The sequence below is a fragment of the Chrysemys picta genome, chromosome 21 (genome assembly GCF_011386835.1).
Source record: "Chrysemys picta bellii isolate R12L10 chromosome 21, ASM1138683v2, whole genome shotgun sequence".
Taxonomy (NCBI): domain Eukaryota; kingdom Metazoa; phylum Chordata; order Testudines; family Emydidae; genus Chrysemys; species Chrysemys picta.
The window spans coordinates 12,682,346-12,699,199 of record NC_088811.1 but is presented as its reverse complement, the minus strand read 5'-3'; the positions used below and the strand labels follow the sequence as shown (position 1 = coordinate 12,699,199).

Below are 16,854 nucleotides of genomic sequence, written 5' to 3'. Positions count from 1 at the left end.
CCCTCCCAGCTTGGTATCGTCCGCATACTTTATAGGTGTACTCTGTCTGCCATTGTCTAAATCTCTGCTGAAGATATTGAACAGAACCGGACCAAGAACTGATCCCTGCGGGACCCCACTCGTTATGCCCTTCCAGCATGACTGTGAACCACCGATAACTACAATACAGGAACGGTTTTCAAACCTTATAGTAGCTCCATCTAGGATGCATTTCTCTAGTTTGTTTACAAGAAGGTCATGCGAGACAGTATCAAAAGAAATAAATATTTAAATGAAATTGGGTTTAAATAACCCTGCACTGAACATAAGAATGTGAAAACCTGTTATATTAATTAGCCTAAACTTAGGCACCAAACCCATACCCTGATTTGTAGAGGGGTGGAGCACCTGTAACTCCATTTGATAACTTTGGCCTCGGGTTTTAAAATACTTTTTGGTTTAATCATAGCTATTTTAATAATTCCTAGAAATGTACACATTCAAAGCATTGTGCACACAGTAATTAATCCATAGAAGACCCTGGAGAAGTATGTAGGTCAATATCGTCACCCACGTTTTACAGATGAGCTAACTAGAGCAGAAAGAGGGGAAATGACTTTCCCAAAGCCAGAGTGTGAATCAGCGTCTCAGACAGGGCAAGTGTACCGACAGCCAATCCTCTGCTTCAGCCTCTAGACCACGCTGCCTCTCTCGTTGGTAATACAGGTAGAGGGAGTTAAAACCACAAAAACTTGTGTTGACGGGACGACGGCCTCGTTGTCCAGCATGCTGGGCCACAAGCCAGGGAAAAGGGATTTCATAAAGGAAAGAATCGTAGAAATGTAGGACCTCGAGAGGTCATTAGTCCAGTCCTCTGCACTAAGGCAGTACTAAGTATTATAATTCTAGACCATCCCTGACAGGTGTGTGTCTAACATGTTCTTTAAAACCTCCAATGACATTCATTCCACAACCTCCCCAGGTAATTTGTTCCAGTGCTTAACTACCCTTACAGTTAAGAAATATTTCCTAATGTCCAACCTAGGTATCCCTTGCTGCAATTTAAGCTTGCCCTCAGTGGATAAGGAGAACAATTTATAACCCTCCTTTTTATAACAATCTTTGACTGTTATTATGTGCCTGTCAGTCTTTTCCCCAGACTAAACAAACCCATGTTTTTTAATCTTTCCTCGTAAGTCATGTTTTTTATACCTTTCCTCATTTTTGTAGCTCTCCAATTTGTCCAGATCTTTCCTGAAGTGAGGCGCCCAGAACTGGACACAATACTCCAACTGAGGCCATGCCAGTGCTGAGTAGAGAAGAAGAATTACTCTCGGCTCTGGCTTACAACACTCCTGCTAATACATCCCACAATGACGTTCGCTTTTTTTTGCAGCTGTATAACATACAGGATCGTGTCTACGCTGTTAAGTTTGTGATCCACTCCCTCAGCTCCTTCCTAGGCAGTCATTTCCCATTTTGTATTTCTGCAGTCGATTACTTCTTCCTAAGCATAGCATTTTGCATTTGTCCTTATTGAACTCTATCCTATTTATTTCTGACCATTTCTCCAGTTTGTCAAGATCATTTTGAATTCTAATCTTGTCCTTCAAAGTGCTTGCAATCCCTCTCAGCTTGGGGTCATCTGCAAATTTTATAAGTCCATTCTCCACTCCATTACTCAAGTCATTAATGAAAATATGGAATAGTACCGTACCAAGGACAGATCCCTGCAGGACCCCACATGATATGCCCTTCCAGTTTGATGGTGAACCAATAGATTAAAAAAACTGAGTGCGGCTTTCCAACCAGTTGTGCATCCACCGTAGAATAGGCTCTCTTTGCCTAGTCTGCTGATGAGAAGATCATGTGAGACAATATCAGAAGCCTTACCAAAGTGGAGATATACCACATCTACCGCTTCCCTACATCCACAAGGCTTGTTGTGCTGTCAAAGAAGGATATTAGGTTGGTTTGACACAATTTGTTCTTGACAAATCCATGGTGAGTGTTACTTATCACCTTATCTTCTAGGTGCTTACAAATTGATTATTTGCTCCAATATCTTTCTGGGTCCCAAAGTTAAGCTGACTGGTATATAATTCCCTGGGTTGTCCTTATTCCCCTTTCTAAAGATAGGTATTAGGTTTGTCCTTTTCCAGTCCTCTGGAATCTCTCTTGTCCTCCATGAATTCTCGAAGATAATCACTAATCGCTCAGAGATCTCTTCAGTCAATTCCTTAAGTATTCTACGATGTATTTCATCAGTCACAGCCTACCTGAAGACATCTAACTTGTCTAAGTCATTCTTAACTTGTTTGTTCCCTATTTTAGCCTCAGATCCTACCCCATTTACACAGCTGTTCACTATGTTAGTCTGATCACTGCTAACCTTTTTGATGAAAACAAACAAAAAAGGCATTTAAAACTCTTCGGCCATTGTTGCGTTTTCTGCTATTGTCCTTCCCTCCTCATTAAGTAATGGACTTGCCCTGTCCTTGATCTTCCTCTTGCTTCTCGTGTATTCATAAAATATTTTCCTGCGACCCTTTCATGCTTCTCTGTGTGTGTTATTATATATATGAATAAAAATATCATCCTTCATAATCTGACCTAGTTCATGGGGATGGTTTGCTCTTGTGCGCTTTTAATAATGTCTCTGAAAAACTAACAACTCTCTTGAACACTTTTTTCGCTTGAGATCCTGTGGCAAGCAAGTCTATCTACCAATTCTCTGAGTGTGCTAAAGTCTGCCTTTTTGAAGTCCATTATCTTTATTTTGCTGTTTTCCCTCCTGCCATTTCTAAGAATCGTGAACTCGATCATTTCATGATCAGTTTCAACCAAGCTGCCTTTCACCTTTAAATTCTCAACCAGTTCCTTCCTATGCGTCAGCATCAAATCCAGAATAGCCTCTCCACTAGTTGCTTTCGCCATCTTCTGTAGTAAAAAGCTGTCTCCAATGCATTCCATGAACTTGCTGGATAACAGGTTTCAGAGTAGCAGCCGTGTTAGTCTGTATCCGCAAAAAGAACAGGAGTACTTGTGGCACCTTAGAGATTAACAAATGTATTTGAGCATAAGCTTTCGTGGGCTACAGCCCACTTCTTCGGCTGCATAGAATGGAACACATATAGAGGAGATATATATACACATACAGAGAGCATGAACAGGTGGGAGTTGTCTTACCAACTCTGAGAGGCCAATTAAGTAAGAGAAAAAACTTTTGAGGTGATAATCAAGACAGCTCAGTATAGACAATTTGATAAGAAGTGTGAGAATACTTACACGGGAAGATAGAGTCAATGTTTGTAATGGCTCAGCCATTCCCAGTCTCTATTCAAGCCTAAGTTGATTGTATCTAGTTTGCAATTCAAGTTCAGCAGTTTCTCGTTGGAGTCTGTTTTTCAAGCTTTTCTGTTGCAAAATTGCCACCCTCAGGTCTGTTATCGAGTGACCAGACAGGTTAAAGTGTTCTCCTACTGGTTTTTGAATGTTATGATTCCTGATGTCAGATTTGTGTCCATTTATTCTTTTGCATAGAGACTGTCCGGTTCATCATCAAAGATCTACAACTATCCTGAAAGATGATCCCTCACTCTCACAGATCCTGGGAGACAGACCTGTCCTCACTTACAGACAACCCCCCAACCTGAAGCAAATACTCACCAGCAACCAAACACCACTGACCCAGGAACCTATCCTTGCAACAAAGCCTGATGCCAACTCTGTCCACAAATCTATTCAAGTGACATCATCATAGGACCTAATCATATCAGCCATACCATCAGGGGCTCATTCACCTGCACATCTACCAATGTGATATATGCCATCATGTGCCAGCAATGCCCCTCTGCCATGTACATTGGCCAAACCGGACAGTCTCTACGTAAAAGAATAAATGGACGAGAAACTGCTGAACTTGAACTCCTGTTCTTTTTGCTGGATAACCTATGCCATGCTGTATCATTTTCCCAACAGACCTCCGGGTAGCTGAATCTCCCCCCCATCACCATGAAATCATGTGCTTTGGATGATTTTGTTAGTTATTTAAGGAAAGCCTCATCCGCCTCTTCTCTCTGGTTAGGTGGCCTGTCATAGACCCCGATCATGACAGCACCCATAGGTTTTACCCTTTCTATCCTTACCCAAAGACTTTCAACAGGTCTGCCTCCCACTTTTCTTTCAACCTCAGTATACATCTTTGCTATCCAAAGCAACACCTCTTTTCCCCTGCCAGTCCTTCCTGAACAGGCTGTAGATGACATGTATCCATTGGCTAAAATGGATTTTCTCCTATGTTTACAATTCTATAGCACCCTTTGTCCCAAAGCACCCTGTATAAATCACATCTGATTTGTTTACATGTGCCTGTTGCCCTGGCAGCTGGACACATGACCCAGATCAAACCCCCGGGCCTACAGGACGCAATAGAAACAACCGAACACAACACAACTCACAGCAGCGAGGGGAGAGGCCCTACCATCCAGACAGCAGAAGTATATGGACTTGGGGCAGCCCGCGGATTACACGCGGGTCTGATCTGCTCTTTCTACGGTGTTTCTCAGGCCTGGTCTACACTAGGCGTTTATGTCGAAGTTAGCGCCGTTAAATCGAATTAACCCTGCACCCGTCCACACTGCGATGCTATTTAGTTCGACATAGAGGTCTCTTTAATTCGACTTCTGTACTCCTCCCCGACGAGGGGAGTAGCGCTAAATTCGACATGGCCATGTCGAATTAGGCTAGGTGTGGATGGAAATCGACGCTAATAGCTCCGGGAGCTATCCCACAGTGCACCACTCTGTTGACGCTCTGGACAGCAGTGCGAGCTCGGATGCTCTGACCAGCCACACAGGAAAAGCCCCGGGAAAATTTGAATTTGAATTCCTTTTCCTGTCTGGCCAGTTTGAATCTCATTTCCTGTCTGGACATCGTGGCGAGCACAGCAGCACTGGCAACGATGCAGAGCTCTCCAGCAGTGATGGCCGTGCAGTCTGGGAATAGAAAGAGAGCCCCAGCATGGACTGATCGTGAAGTCTTGGATCTCATCGCTGTGTGGGGCGATGAGTCCGTGCTTTCCGAGCTGCGATCCAAAAGAAGGAATGCAAAGATCTACGAGAAGATCTCTAAAGACATGGCAGAGAGAGGATACAGCCGGGATGCAACGCAGTGCCGCGTGAAAATCAAGGAGCTGAGACAAGGCTACCAGAAGACCAAAGAGGCAAACGGACGCTCCGGATCCCATCCCCAGACATCCCGTTTCTACGAGGCACTGCATTCCATCCTCGGTGCTGCCGCCACCACTACCCCACCAGTGACCGTGGACTCTGAGGATGGGATACTGTCCACGGCCGGTTCCTCAGACATGTTAGGGGACGGGGAAGATGAGGAAGGAGATGAGGAGGGCGAGGCAGTTGGCAGCTCTCACAACGCTGATTTCCCCGACAGCCAGGATCTCTTCATCACCCTTACAGAGATCCCCTACGAAGCGTCCCCAGCCATTACCCCGGACACAGAATCTGGTGAAGGATCAGCCAGTAAGTGTTGTAAACATCTAAACATTTATTTTTAACAAAACAGGAATATTAACAATTAAAAGAATGGGTTGTTCATGATTAGTGTGCCCTAGGCGCTTAACGGTTTAGTAAGGGGCAGTGCAAGTTTTGAAAAGAAATCTAGCAATGTCCGGTTTTCAGTGATTGTCCTGCACAAGCCGCTCTACTGTGTATTCCCTGCTACTGCAGCTACAGTAAAATGCGGTCTATATGTGCGGGGATAGAGCAGTAATCCTCCTGGGACATCTCGATGAAGCTCTCCTGGAGGTAACTTGAAAGCCGTTGCATGAGGTTCTTGGGGAGAGCGGCCTTATTGGGTCCTCCGAAGTACGACACGTTGCCGCGCCACGAGATTATCAGGTACTCGGGGATCATTGCTCTGCACAGCAGGGCGGCATACGGCCCTGGTCTTTGGAGGCTTTCCCGGAGCATTCTCTCTTTGTCGCTCTCGGAGATCCTCATCAGGGTGATGTCGGCCATGGTGACCTGCTTTTAATTAGGTAGGGGAATGTTAGTGTTGGGACTGCTTTCCCGTTCCTTTACAGAACTGTCACCGCTGGTTTGCAGCCACGCGGTGGAGGCGGGAGAGGGGCAGCCGAAAGGGATCATTCCCGGGGACAGCCGCGAGGGGGTGGGACAGGGGCAGAGTTCCCGCTTGCCGGATTGCTGGCAGCAGGGACTGACATTGATTTAAATGTGAAATGAGGCCAGTGGTAATATAAAAGTTTTAAACTGCCACAAGTGTACGGCTTACCATGTCTGCCTGCAACAGAAATTCCGTTGTGCTGCCTCGCTTCTCAAATGTGCTGTTCAAGACCCCAGGCACAGAATGCGAAGGCCGAGAATTCGACCTTGTGCTGAGTGCGCATGTGAAAGGTGCTGTGCATGGTCTTGTTCACAGAGAAAGACTATGTTCTTTGTTCACAACTACATTTATCTTTCAGAGGAATTCACTCCCTTTTTCCCATTTCCACAGCCCCGTCTGCGACTGTCTCACAACCTAGCCTGGAATCACACTCCCAGAGGCTAGCGCGGATTAGGCGTAGGAAGAAGAGGACACGGGAGGACATGTTCTCTGAGCTTATGGCCTCTTCCCAAGCCCAGGCAGCACAGCAGACCCAGTGGCGGGAGAACTTGACCCGAATGCACCAAGCCAACATGGATCGGGAGGAGAGGTGGCGGCAGGAAGACCAGCAGGCGACTCAAACGCTGCTTGGACTACTGAGGGAGCAAACGGACACGCTCCGGCGCCTTGTGGATGTTCTGCAGGAACGGAGGCAGGAGGACAGAGCCCCGCTGCAGTCCATCTCATACGCCCTCCCCCGCCACCAAGTCCCATACCCACCTCACCCAAAGTGCAAAGAAGGAGAGGCGGCAGAGTCCCTGCTAACTCTCACTCCACCCCTGCAGAGAGCTCTAGTAGCAGAAGGCTCTCATTTCCCAAAATTTGAAAAGTTCTTTCCTTCCCGCCTGACACAAGCCCACGTCCAAGTTTCACCTCCCAATGCCATGTGTAGTTGATAATAAAAAATTCGTTTCTGTTAACTACTGTTTCAATCATGTTCTTTTGGAGGAGGAGGGGAAAGGGGGTTGGAAATTGGACAGGACAGTCTCCTTTGGCAGGGTACATAGTCGGGGGCAGGCACAGCAGCAGGGCACATACACAGTGCAGTGATGCAGTGACTAGTTGCCCCGGTTAGTCTGGGAGGTTGTTTTGATGTAATGTTGGGGGGGGTGGGTTGCTCTGTGACTTTGTGGCGGGGGAGGGCAGTTACAGATCTTAAGCGCCGGTCCTTAGACAGGATCACAGAGCCACACAGCATGGGATCTGTAACCGTCCTCCCCCTGCCACAAAGTCAAATAGACCTCCCATACACACAGTCCCGATCAGGAGGGGTGACAGGCTCCGTTGAAACAAGCATCCCACCGCAGCGGAGCCTGTCAATCCTTGAGTTTAGAAGCTGCATTCGCATCACAACACTAGACCCGCCCCGCACCACAGTCTGCGTCCCAGTTTTAAAAAATTCCCGCTAAAACAGTATTAAAGAAAACGGTGTGCTTTAACAAAGTAGAACTATTTTTATTTCGACACGTGTGTTGGAGGGGGGGTGAAGGGGGTATGTAACTGGATAGGATAGTCAACATTACCTGGGTAAAGAAACGGGGGCAGGTTTAGCTTCTCAGTACACAAACTATAAAATCACAGGTTACCCTGCTCACTCAGGAACTTTGCTTTCAAAGCCTCCCGGATGCACAGCGCTTCCCGCTGGTCTCTTCTAATCGCCCGGCTGTCTGGCTGTGAGTAATCACCAGCCAGGCTATTTTCCTCAACCTCCCACCCCGCCAGAAAGGTCTCCCCCTTGCTCTCACAGAGATTGTGGAGCACACAGCAAGCTGCTATAACAATGGGGATATTGGTTTCGCTGAGATCACAGCGAGTCAGTAAGCTTCTCCATCTCCCCTTGAGACGGCCAAAAGCACACTCCACCACCATTCTGCACTTGCTCAGCCGGTAGTTGAAGAGTTCTTTTTCAGTGTCCAGGGCGCCAGTATAGGGCTTCATGAGCCAGGGCATTAGCGGGTAGGCTGGGTCCCCGAGGATGACTATAGGCATCTCCACATCCCCAACAGTTATTTTGTGGTCCGGGAAGTAAATACCTTGTTGCAGCCGTCTAAACAGACCAGAGTTCCTGAAAACACGAGCGTCATGAACCTTGCCCGGCCATCCCACGTAGATGTTGGTAAAACGTCCCCTGTGGTCCACCAGTGCTTGCAGCACCATGGAAAAGTAGCCCTTTCGGTTAATGTACTGGGTGGCCTGGTGGTCCGGTGCCAGGATAGGGATGTGAGTTCCATCTATGGCCCCACCGCAGTTTGGGAATCCCATCGCTGCGAAACCATCTATGATCGCCTCCACGTTTCCCAGGGTCACTACCTTTGGCAGCAGTACATCAACGATTGCCTTGGCTACTTGCATCACAACAACCCCCACGGTAGATTTGCCCACCCCAAACTGGTTCGCGACTGACCGGTAGCTGTCTGGCGTTGCAAGCTTCCACAGGGCTATGGCCACTCGCTTCTGTACACTCAGTGCAGCTCGCAACCGGGTGTCACTGCGCTTCAGGGCAGGGGACAGCAACTCACAAAGTTCCAGGAAAGTTCCCTTCCGCATGCGAAAGTTTCGCAGCCACTGGGATTCATCCCAGACCTGCAGCACTATGCGGTCCCACCACTCAGTGCTTGTCTCCCGTGCCCAGAATCGCCGTTCCACGGCATCAACATGACCCATTGCCACTGTGATGTCCTCGGCGCTGGGTCGCCTGCTTTCTGACAGGTCTGTGCTACTCTCAGACTTCAGGACATCACCGCGGTGCCGTAGCCTCCTTGCCTGACTTTTCTGCATCTGCCTCAGGGAAACCTTTATGATAAGCTGCGAGACGTTGAGAGCGGCCACAACTGCAGCGATGGTCGCAGCGGGCTCCATGCTCGGAGTACAGTGGCGTCCGCGCTGTCAATGACTGGAAAAGCGCGCGAACTGTTTTCCCGCCGGCGCTTTCAGGGAGGGAGGGCGGGAGTGATGGACGGATGACGACAGTTTCCCAAAAGCACCCTCGACTCATTTTGTTACCCAGAAGGCATTGCCGGCTACACCCAGAATTCCAATGGGCAGAGGGGACTGCGGGAACTGTGGGATAGCTGACCACAGTGCACCGCTTCGAATGTCGACGCTATCACCGTTAGTGTGGACGCACAAAGTCGAATTACTGTCCTTAGTGTGGACACACACGCTCGACTTTGCAATATCGATTACAAAAATTCGATGCAAGTAAAATCGAACTACTCTCGTAGTGTAGACAAGGCCTCAGGCTCTGATCACCTGGGCAGCGAAGCAGCCGCCTCTCATTAAACGCCACGGAGCTCTTTAATGTCCCCATTGAGCTGGGCAGAGACCGGGCTGTAATGTCACCTGAAAGGCACAGTCCGCGGGGATGGAGGTTTTTACGCATCCCCCGTAAGAGAGCAGCGGGCTCCTTTCCCAGCTCATGGGGGGCGGGCTGGGCAGGTCCCCCCGCGGGTCAGCGGGAGGCTCCGGGGCCGTATGGGGCTGAGTCTGACACGGGGGCGATGGGGCTTCGGATCCTCCATGCCCAGAATGATGGGTCCTCCCCTGGGATCACAGCACCCGCCCAGACCTCCCCTCCCCGCCGCCAGCCCCAGCCCCGGGCTCCAGCCCCAGCCACGTGGACCCCCCGGTGCCCGCCTGCTTCCCCCGAGCCGGGGGTTCCCCAGCCCCGCACTCACTCACCCTCCAGTCGCTTTCTGGTTTGTAGCAAAAGCCACCCCCCAGCCGCCTCCTGATTGGCCAGGGCGGCGGTCCCCAGCATGCAACGCCCCAACGGCCCGGGGCTCCGTTTAAAGGGCCAGATTCCTCCCCGCAGGCAGCTGGGAGGGAACACGTGGGCGGCTGGCTCACGTGTCCGGTGCTTCTCCTCCCCCGCCACCCCCGTGAGCGGAGCTCCGGCAGGGCCCCAGGGCAGCTGGCATCAGGGATTTCCCTGCACCCCCCCTGAATTTCCCCAACGCCCTCCCCACCAGTGTGGTGAACTAGTTACATGCAGTGTTGCCACTTCAGTGATTGAAAATTTGAATTGAAATTGAAACATTAATACCTACATTAAAAGCAGATAAAGTGTACGATAAAATACCTGTATATGACCAATGTATAATAGATTTGAAAAGTCTGAACATTGAAGGGCTTCCTCAGACAGCTGTTTTTTATGCCAATGTCCATGCATTCATTTATATTTAAATTATGATTTGTAAGGTGAAGTCTAACTGAGCTCTCCCTGACAGCTAGTGATGAGCTGGGGGGAAAAGGCTTCAGGACAAGATTGTATTTACATTCACCCCTAATCTACCTCGGTATCCAGCAACCAGCGCTGTGTTGCCCAAGGAATAGATTTTGGCTGGGGTTGGGTTACAAATCACTTGCATGCAAGGGGGTAATGAAACAACAGTGGCTAGAGCAAACAGTGAGCAGCTGGAGAAAGGAGCAAGGTGCCTTCTTGCCCCCACCTGGGAGGTGAACTCATGTGAAAGCACCTCTGAGTCTCCACTGACCAAGGACAACACCGGTGAGTGTCAATAAGGTTGTTAAGAAAGCTAGAACTACAACACAGTTCATGCGAACAAACATGGCGGTGGCATTATACTTTCTATTTAAGCAAGAGGTACCACACACTACAAACTGGAGGCCAACGTTAAGGGCACTGTCACTTGTTCATCCTGAAGTTAAACACTGGTTCCGAACAAGACCAGCAAATGCTCACCCTCTTTCTGCAAAAAACTCAACTGACTGGCTAGAAGCATGGGGTGCAACAGTGAAAGACTCAACAGTTGAAAAAGTGAAGAACTCTCTCACCCCATTCAAAAAATTTGCATACATGGCTGATGAATGCACCGATGCAAAGGGACATCAAGTATTAAGTCATTGTGGATCTTATTTTGATGTCAGTGATAGGCCAGTAGATACATTTCTAGATGTTCAAGTTATAGAAGACACAGCGGCTGCATCTGTGACATCCCACATCTTAGAAGAGTTAAATGCTTGTCAATTGGACCCCAAACAGATGGCTGCTTGTGCATTTGATGGAGCTGCAAACTTCTCTGGAAGACATGGTGGAGTACAAGCTTTGTTCAGCGAGAAGTGTAACCCTAGTCTCTCCTATACACACAATGCGGAGGCCATCTACTCCAACTAGTGCTAGTATGAGCTGCAGCCTCTTCGAAAGACATTTAAAAAGCTATACATTTAGTTTCAGAGTAGCATCCGAAGAAGTGGGCTGTAGTCCACGAAAGCTTATGCTCTAATAAATTTGTTAGTCTCTAAGGTGCCACAAGTACTCCTGTTCTTCTTTATACATTTAGTGTCTTCATTATATTCTTTTTTCAGCAAGAGTCCAAAAAGACTGAATATTTTGGGAAATAGAGAAGATACACTGCGCCTGAAGTTCAAATTAGTCCAACCTGGGAAAACCCTCTGGCTTTCTCATGAGCGATCCTTGGCTGTTGTCTTAAAACTACTCCAGCCGTTATTACTGGCTTTGGAAAGCATCTACCACACTGGGATGGATCGAAGTAGCAAGGCTGGCGGATTACTTTTGCTACTACGGTCAGAGAAGACTATTGCCATTCTCTCTCTTGTAAGTCTACAGTTGAAACCACTTGGGTCATTGTGACGAACTGGGACTGTTCTTACTGTGGTGTGTGAATGCTGACAGGGGAGTGTGACTAGGATGGTCTGCATCGGGGGATGGGAGCCGGCCCAAGGGAACATACCTGAGCTTGTAACATGAGAACCCAGAAGGGGGTTGGAGGTCAGATGACTCCGGGGCCCGGGAAACTGAACAAAGGCTGTGGGAGGGGTCGCTAAAGGCAGAGTGCTGGAAGCAGGCTGGAAGGAGGCTGGAGAGATGGCTGGGAGGCAGAGATGGCTCTGACCCCCCAAGGGGGGTGGGCTGGCATGCCCTGGGACCCCAAGCTGGACCTAACTGAGGGGGGCCCTGTTGTCTGTGCCTGCAAGACCTGTCTTGGACTGTATTCCTGTCATCCAAATAAACCTTCTGCTTTACTGGCTGGCTGAGAGTCATGGTGAATCGCAGGAAGCCGGGGGTGCAGGGCCCTGAGTTCCCCAATACTCCGTGACAACTGGTGGCAGCGGTGGGATCTACTGCACCCCGTGGACGGCGCTTCCTGCAGTAAGTGACTGGGGAGCAGTAAAACGAAGGGGGATTGACGGGGACCAGGCGTGCTGAAGAGTGGGAGAGAGACGGTTATTACCCCTGGGAGTGTGTGACCAGCGAGAAGGACTTTTGCAGTAACAGGGTCCCCCGGGGGGATCGCAGCGAGTGGTCCCAGGGGCGGAGGAGTCTGCAGCTCGACCCTGGCAGAGAGGTGGTGACCTCGAGAAGGGCTGGCACACTAGGGGTCCCCCTGGGAACCGTGGGGAGCTGTGAGCACACAGGCCGGTGAGTGGCCAGCAGGAAGATGTATGCCAAGCGGCTTAAGAGCGACCTGGTGGAGCTGTGCAAGCAGAGGCAGCTGCGCATTGGGAGGCTCACCAAAGAACAGCTCATTGCCCAGCTGGAGGCGGAAGATCGCGCGAATGAACTGATCCCTGTGTCTCAGGGAAGCAGCCTGGCAAATGCAGCGCAGGCACCAGTGTCTGTCCCAGCTGGGAGTGGTCAGCCGGCTGCTGAGGGCTTCCCGAGACCCCTCCTTCCTATGCCTAGGGGAAGGGTGGGGAGGAGCCCAGCAAATACCGAAGGCGCCGTGACCCCCCCGGCCAGCAGGGGGTCCCCCCGGCGAAGCCCGCCGGCCAGCAGAGGATCCTCCCGGCGACGTTCGGCATCCGGGGAGCGGAATTGGCTGGAATGGGAGAAAGAGCTAAAACTGAGAGAGCTGGAGGATCGTGAACGACAGAGACAGCATGAACGGGAGGAGAATGAGAGACAGCATCAGCGTGAACGGGAGGAGAAAGAGAGACAGCGTCAGCATGACCTGGAACTGGCGAGATTGAAGGGCAGCGAACCCCCGGCTGCGGTGAGTGAGGGGGGACCCAGGACTGCACGGGGCTTTGATAAGTGCATCATGGCCCCATACAAGGAGGGGGAGGACATGGATGACTTCCTGGAGGCCTTTGAGACGGCCTGCGAGCTGCACCGGGTGGATCCCGCGGACAGACTCCGGGTCCTTACCCCCTTACTGGACCCCAAATCCGTGGCATTGTACCGCCAACTGGGAGAGGCAGAGAAAGGGGACTACGAACTATTCAAAAAGGCCCTGCTACGAGAGTTTGGGCTGACTCCTGAGATGTACCGGGAAAGGTTCCGGAGTCAAGATAAAACCCCTGAGATCTCCTATTTGCAACTAGCCGTCCGCATGGAAAGATACGCCAGCAAGTGGGCTGGTGGGGCCCAGACGAAGGAGGACCTGATTAAACTGCTGGTACTGGAGCAACTGTATGGGCGGTGCCCATCCGACCTGAGGCTGTGGTTGGTGGACAGAAAGCCAGAGAACCCGCGACACGCCGGGCAGCTGGCTGATGAGTTTGTAAAGAGCCGGTCAGGGGGTGGCAGGGAGGAGCCCCAAAGGAACAGGCCCGCCGCGATGCAGAGAGAGAGTCACCCTGGGACCTCCCAAAGGGGAAATATGGGGAATCCCCTCCCACGGGGAAGGCCCAGCATCAGGGACAACCGACCGGCTCGAGGGGACCCACGGGACCTGAGCTGCTATTACTGCGGCCGAAGAGGCCACGTTCGGGCCCAGTGCCCCAAGCTCAAGGACAGACTGAGCAGACCGAACCCGCACCGGGTTAACTTGGTAGAGGCCCAGATGGACGAGGGGCAGGCTTCCCACGCAAGAGGGGCTGGCAGCTTATCAACTGCTCAAGAGAGAGAAGGGCCCCCGGCCAGCTTCTCTGGAGGGCCAGATGCTCCGGATTCAAAGTTCTCCGTTTACAGGGTTGGCGCGGGGCTGTCCCTGCGGAGCGAGTGCCTTGTTCCCCTGGAGGTGGATGGGAAGAAAGTTTATGGATACTGGGACACGGGCGCAGAGGTGACACTGGCCCGGCCCGAGGTGGTGGCCCCAGATCGGGTGGTGCCCAACACCTTCCTGACCCTGACCGGGGTGGGCGGGACCCCATTTAAGGTTCCCGTAGCGAGGGTACACCTGAAATGGGGGGCCAAGGAGGGCCCCAAGGACGTGGGAGTGCACCACCATTTGCCCACTGAGGTGTTGATGGGGGGGGACCTAGAGGACTGGCCAAGCAGCCCCCAGACCGCCTTAGTTGTGACCCGCGGTCAGAGCCGGCGAGGGGCACTGCGCCCTGGCCTTGGGGGGGGTGCCTTGCCTGAGGCGCAGGACCCTAACCTGGTGGGGAGGGAACGCCCAGGGACGCGGCTCAGGGAGGCTGCAGCTTCGGACCCAGCGGGCGAGAAAGAGCAGGTGGCCATCCCCGTCCCAGCTGCTGAGTTCCAGGCCGAGTTACAGAGAGATCCCTCCTTGCGGAAGATAAGGGACCTGGCCGACCTCAATGCGGTACAGACCATGGGACGAGGCGGCCGGAAAAGGTTCCTGTGGGAGAAGGGGTTCCTGTACCGAGAATGGGCTCCCCCAGGGAAAATGGAGTCAGGGGGGATCAGGAGGCAGCTGGTGGTACCCCAGAAGTATCGCCGCCAGCTGCTGTGCCGGGCCCATGACATTCCCCTCTCAGGGCACCAGGGAACCTGGCGTACCCAGCAGAGGCTGCTACGGAGCTTTTACTGGCCTGGGGTCTTTGTTACTGTCCGACAGTACTGCCGATCCTGTGACCCCTGTCAGAGGGGGAGGAAGGCCTGGGACAAGGGGAAAACAGCCTTAGGACCCTTGCCCAGCATAGAGGAGCCTTTCCGGAGTGTGGCCAAGGTTAAAAGGGCGGCTCTAAACCAAGAGAGCCCAAAGCACAGACCTCCAGACTGGAGCGCTGGGAGAAGACCACAGCCCAGTTGGAACCCCAGAGGTATGGGGGTGGGGAAAGGGCACAGGCCGCATAAACCTTCCCACATGCGAACTGCGAGTGCCATCAAGCACCCCCGACCTAAGGGGGGGCGTGGAACGGAAGGGGCCTGGTGTAACTCCCACCAAGGAACTGGAGGGATGCGGGGGCATCCATGGGAACGGGGGTAGGTTCGAACTTCCCCAGGTCACTGGCTAAAGTGACCCCGCTCAGTTCGGTCTCGAAGGGGGGAGAGATGTGACGAACTGGGACTGTTCTTACTGTGGTGTGTGAATGCTGACAGGGGAGTGTGACTAGGATGGTCTGCATCGGGGGATGGGAGCCGGCCCAAGGGAACATACCTGAGCTTGTAACATGAGAACCCAGGAGGGGGTTGGAGGTCAGATGACTCCGGGGCCCGGGAAACTGAACAAAGGCTGTGGGAGGGGTCGCTAAAGGCAGAGTGCTGGAAGCAGGCTGGAAGGAGGCTGGAGAGATGGCTGGGAGGCAGAGATGGCTCTGACCCCCCAAGGGGGGTGGGCTGGCATGCCCTGGGACCCCAAGCTGGACCTAACTGAGGGGGGCCCTGTTGTCTGTGCCTGCAAGACCTGTCTTGGACTGTATTCCTGTCATCCAAATAAACCTTCTGCTTTACTGGCTGGCTGAGAGTCATGGTGAATCGCAGGAAGCCGGGGGTGCAGGGCCCTGAGTTCCCCAATACTCCGTGACAGTCATTAAACAATGCCATCCAGGCATCTGCTACAACAGTAGTAGATCTTTGTCCAGCAATAGACGCTACATTTGGATCAGAGAGCTATCCATTGAAAAAGTACCGGAAGAAGCAAAGACTTCAGTCCAGAACTTGACTAATGAAGACATTTTATATTGAATCCTTAAGTGAAGAGGACAAGAACGGTTTGTTAAGACAACTGAAAAAGTACACAGACTTGATTCTTAAAAATCTACAACAGCGACTTCTAGATTCAACTCAACCTCTATATAGCTTTTACAGATCCCAGTCTATAAAACACCGACAGTTGAGTGGAGTGAAGCACTACCAGTAATGGGGCTGCCATGTGCTCAGGACAGAATAGAGAATTTGAGCACAGAGTGGAATATCATACGACAAATGAATGAAGATTTGACTTCAACTTTTTTTATCATCACTAGTGGCCCGACCTGATCTTTGTGCTATGTTTCCTGGGATGAAAGAAGTAGGAGTTCATCTCTTGCTACTCCCAGTTGTTACCCGGGGTTCTTTCAACCCAAAGCTCTTGGTAACTTTTTCTCTGTGCGAGGTGGTGTCAGGAAAAAAAAAATCAGGGGAGACACGGCCGTCTGACCGATAGATGGTTGGCACAAACAGGACAACACAAGAGTGCTTTCACTGAAAGCTACACTTTACTTAGTCTCAAGCACTTACACACGTCCACAACAGATTAGTAAAACACCCCCAACCCTTGATAATTACCAAAGCTGAGTGTGGCTTGAGTGAAACAGCAGCAATTTTTCGGTGGCCAAATCTTCTGCCAGCCAGTGGGGACTGCAAGATGTATCCAAAAGGGAGAGTCCAAAACCAGTCCAACTAGCTCAAGCTTTTCCCCTTATTTATACGTTAGTAATAGAATGATATGAATGTAAAGAAAACTTGTTAAGCAAACAGTTCCCATGGGCAAGCAAGAGGCTCCTTCTGATTATTGATTAACCAGGTGTGGGTTTTTCCAGAGTTTGCAGCCTTGAGACCCCAACAGACATTCCTGGGGTACATCCCACTCTTTTAAA

The 16,854-nt window shown here is 51.1% G+C and overlaps 2 protein-coding genes across 6 annotated transcripts in view; one reads left to right on the top strand and one right to left on the bottom strand.

Moving 5' to 3' along the window:
- Positions 1 to 10,000, bottom strand: part of MIIP (migration and invasion inhibitory protein) — a 29,552-nt gene extending 19,552 nt beyond the window's left edge. For 2 of the 5 annotated variants that reach the window (XR_010594254.1, XR_010594255.1), the window contains exon 1: positions 9,844 to 10,000. Coding sequence is in view for 2 of the 5 variants with exons in the window: in XM_065575195.1 (XP_065431267.1) it covers positions 9,844 to 9,922 (79 nt within the window). In the remaining 3 variants the exon portion in view is untranslated. Of the gene's footprint in view, positions 1 to 4,439; positions 4,540 to 9,504; positions 9,734 to 9,843 lie in introns of those variants that run through there. The other 3 variants (XM_065575195.1, XM_065575193.1, XM_065575194.1) reach the window with 3 other exon arrangements.
- On the top strand, positions 4,551 to 7,082 carry LOC135976972 (uncharacterized). Its single transcript, XM_065575196.1, has 2 exons — positions 4,551 to 5,519; positions 6,514 to 7,082. The coding sequence occupies exons 1-2, from the start codon at positions 4,943 to 4,945 to the stop codon at positions 7,056 to 7,058; spliced, it is 1,122 nt and encodes a 373-aa protein (XP_065431268.1). The 5' UTR covers positions 4,551 to 4,942; the 3' UTR covers positions 7,059 to 7,082.
- Positions 10,001 to 16,854: the final 6,854 nt, after the last annotated feature.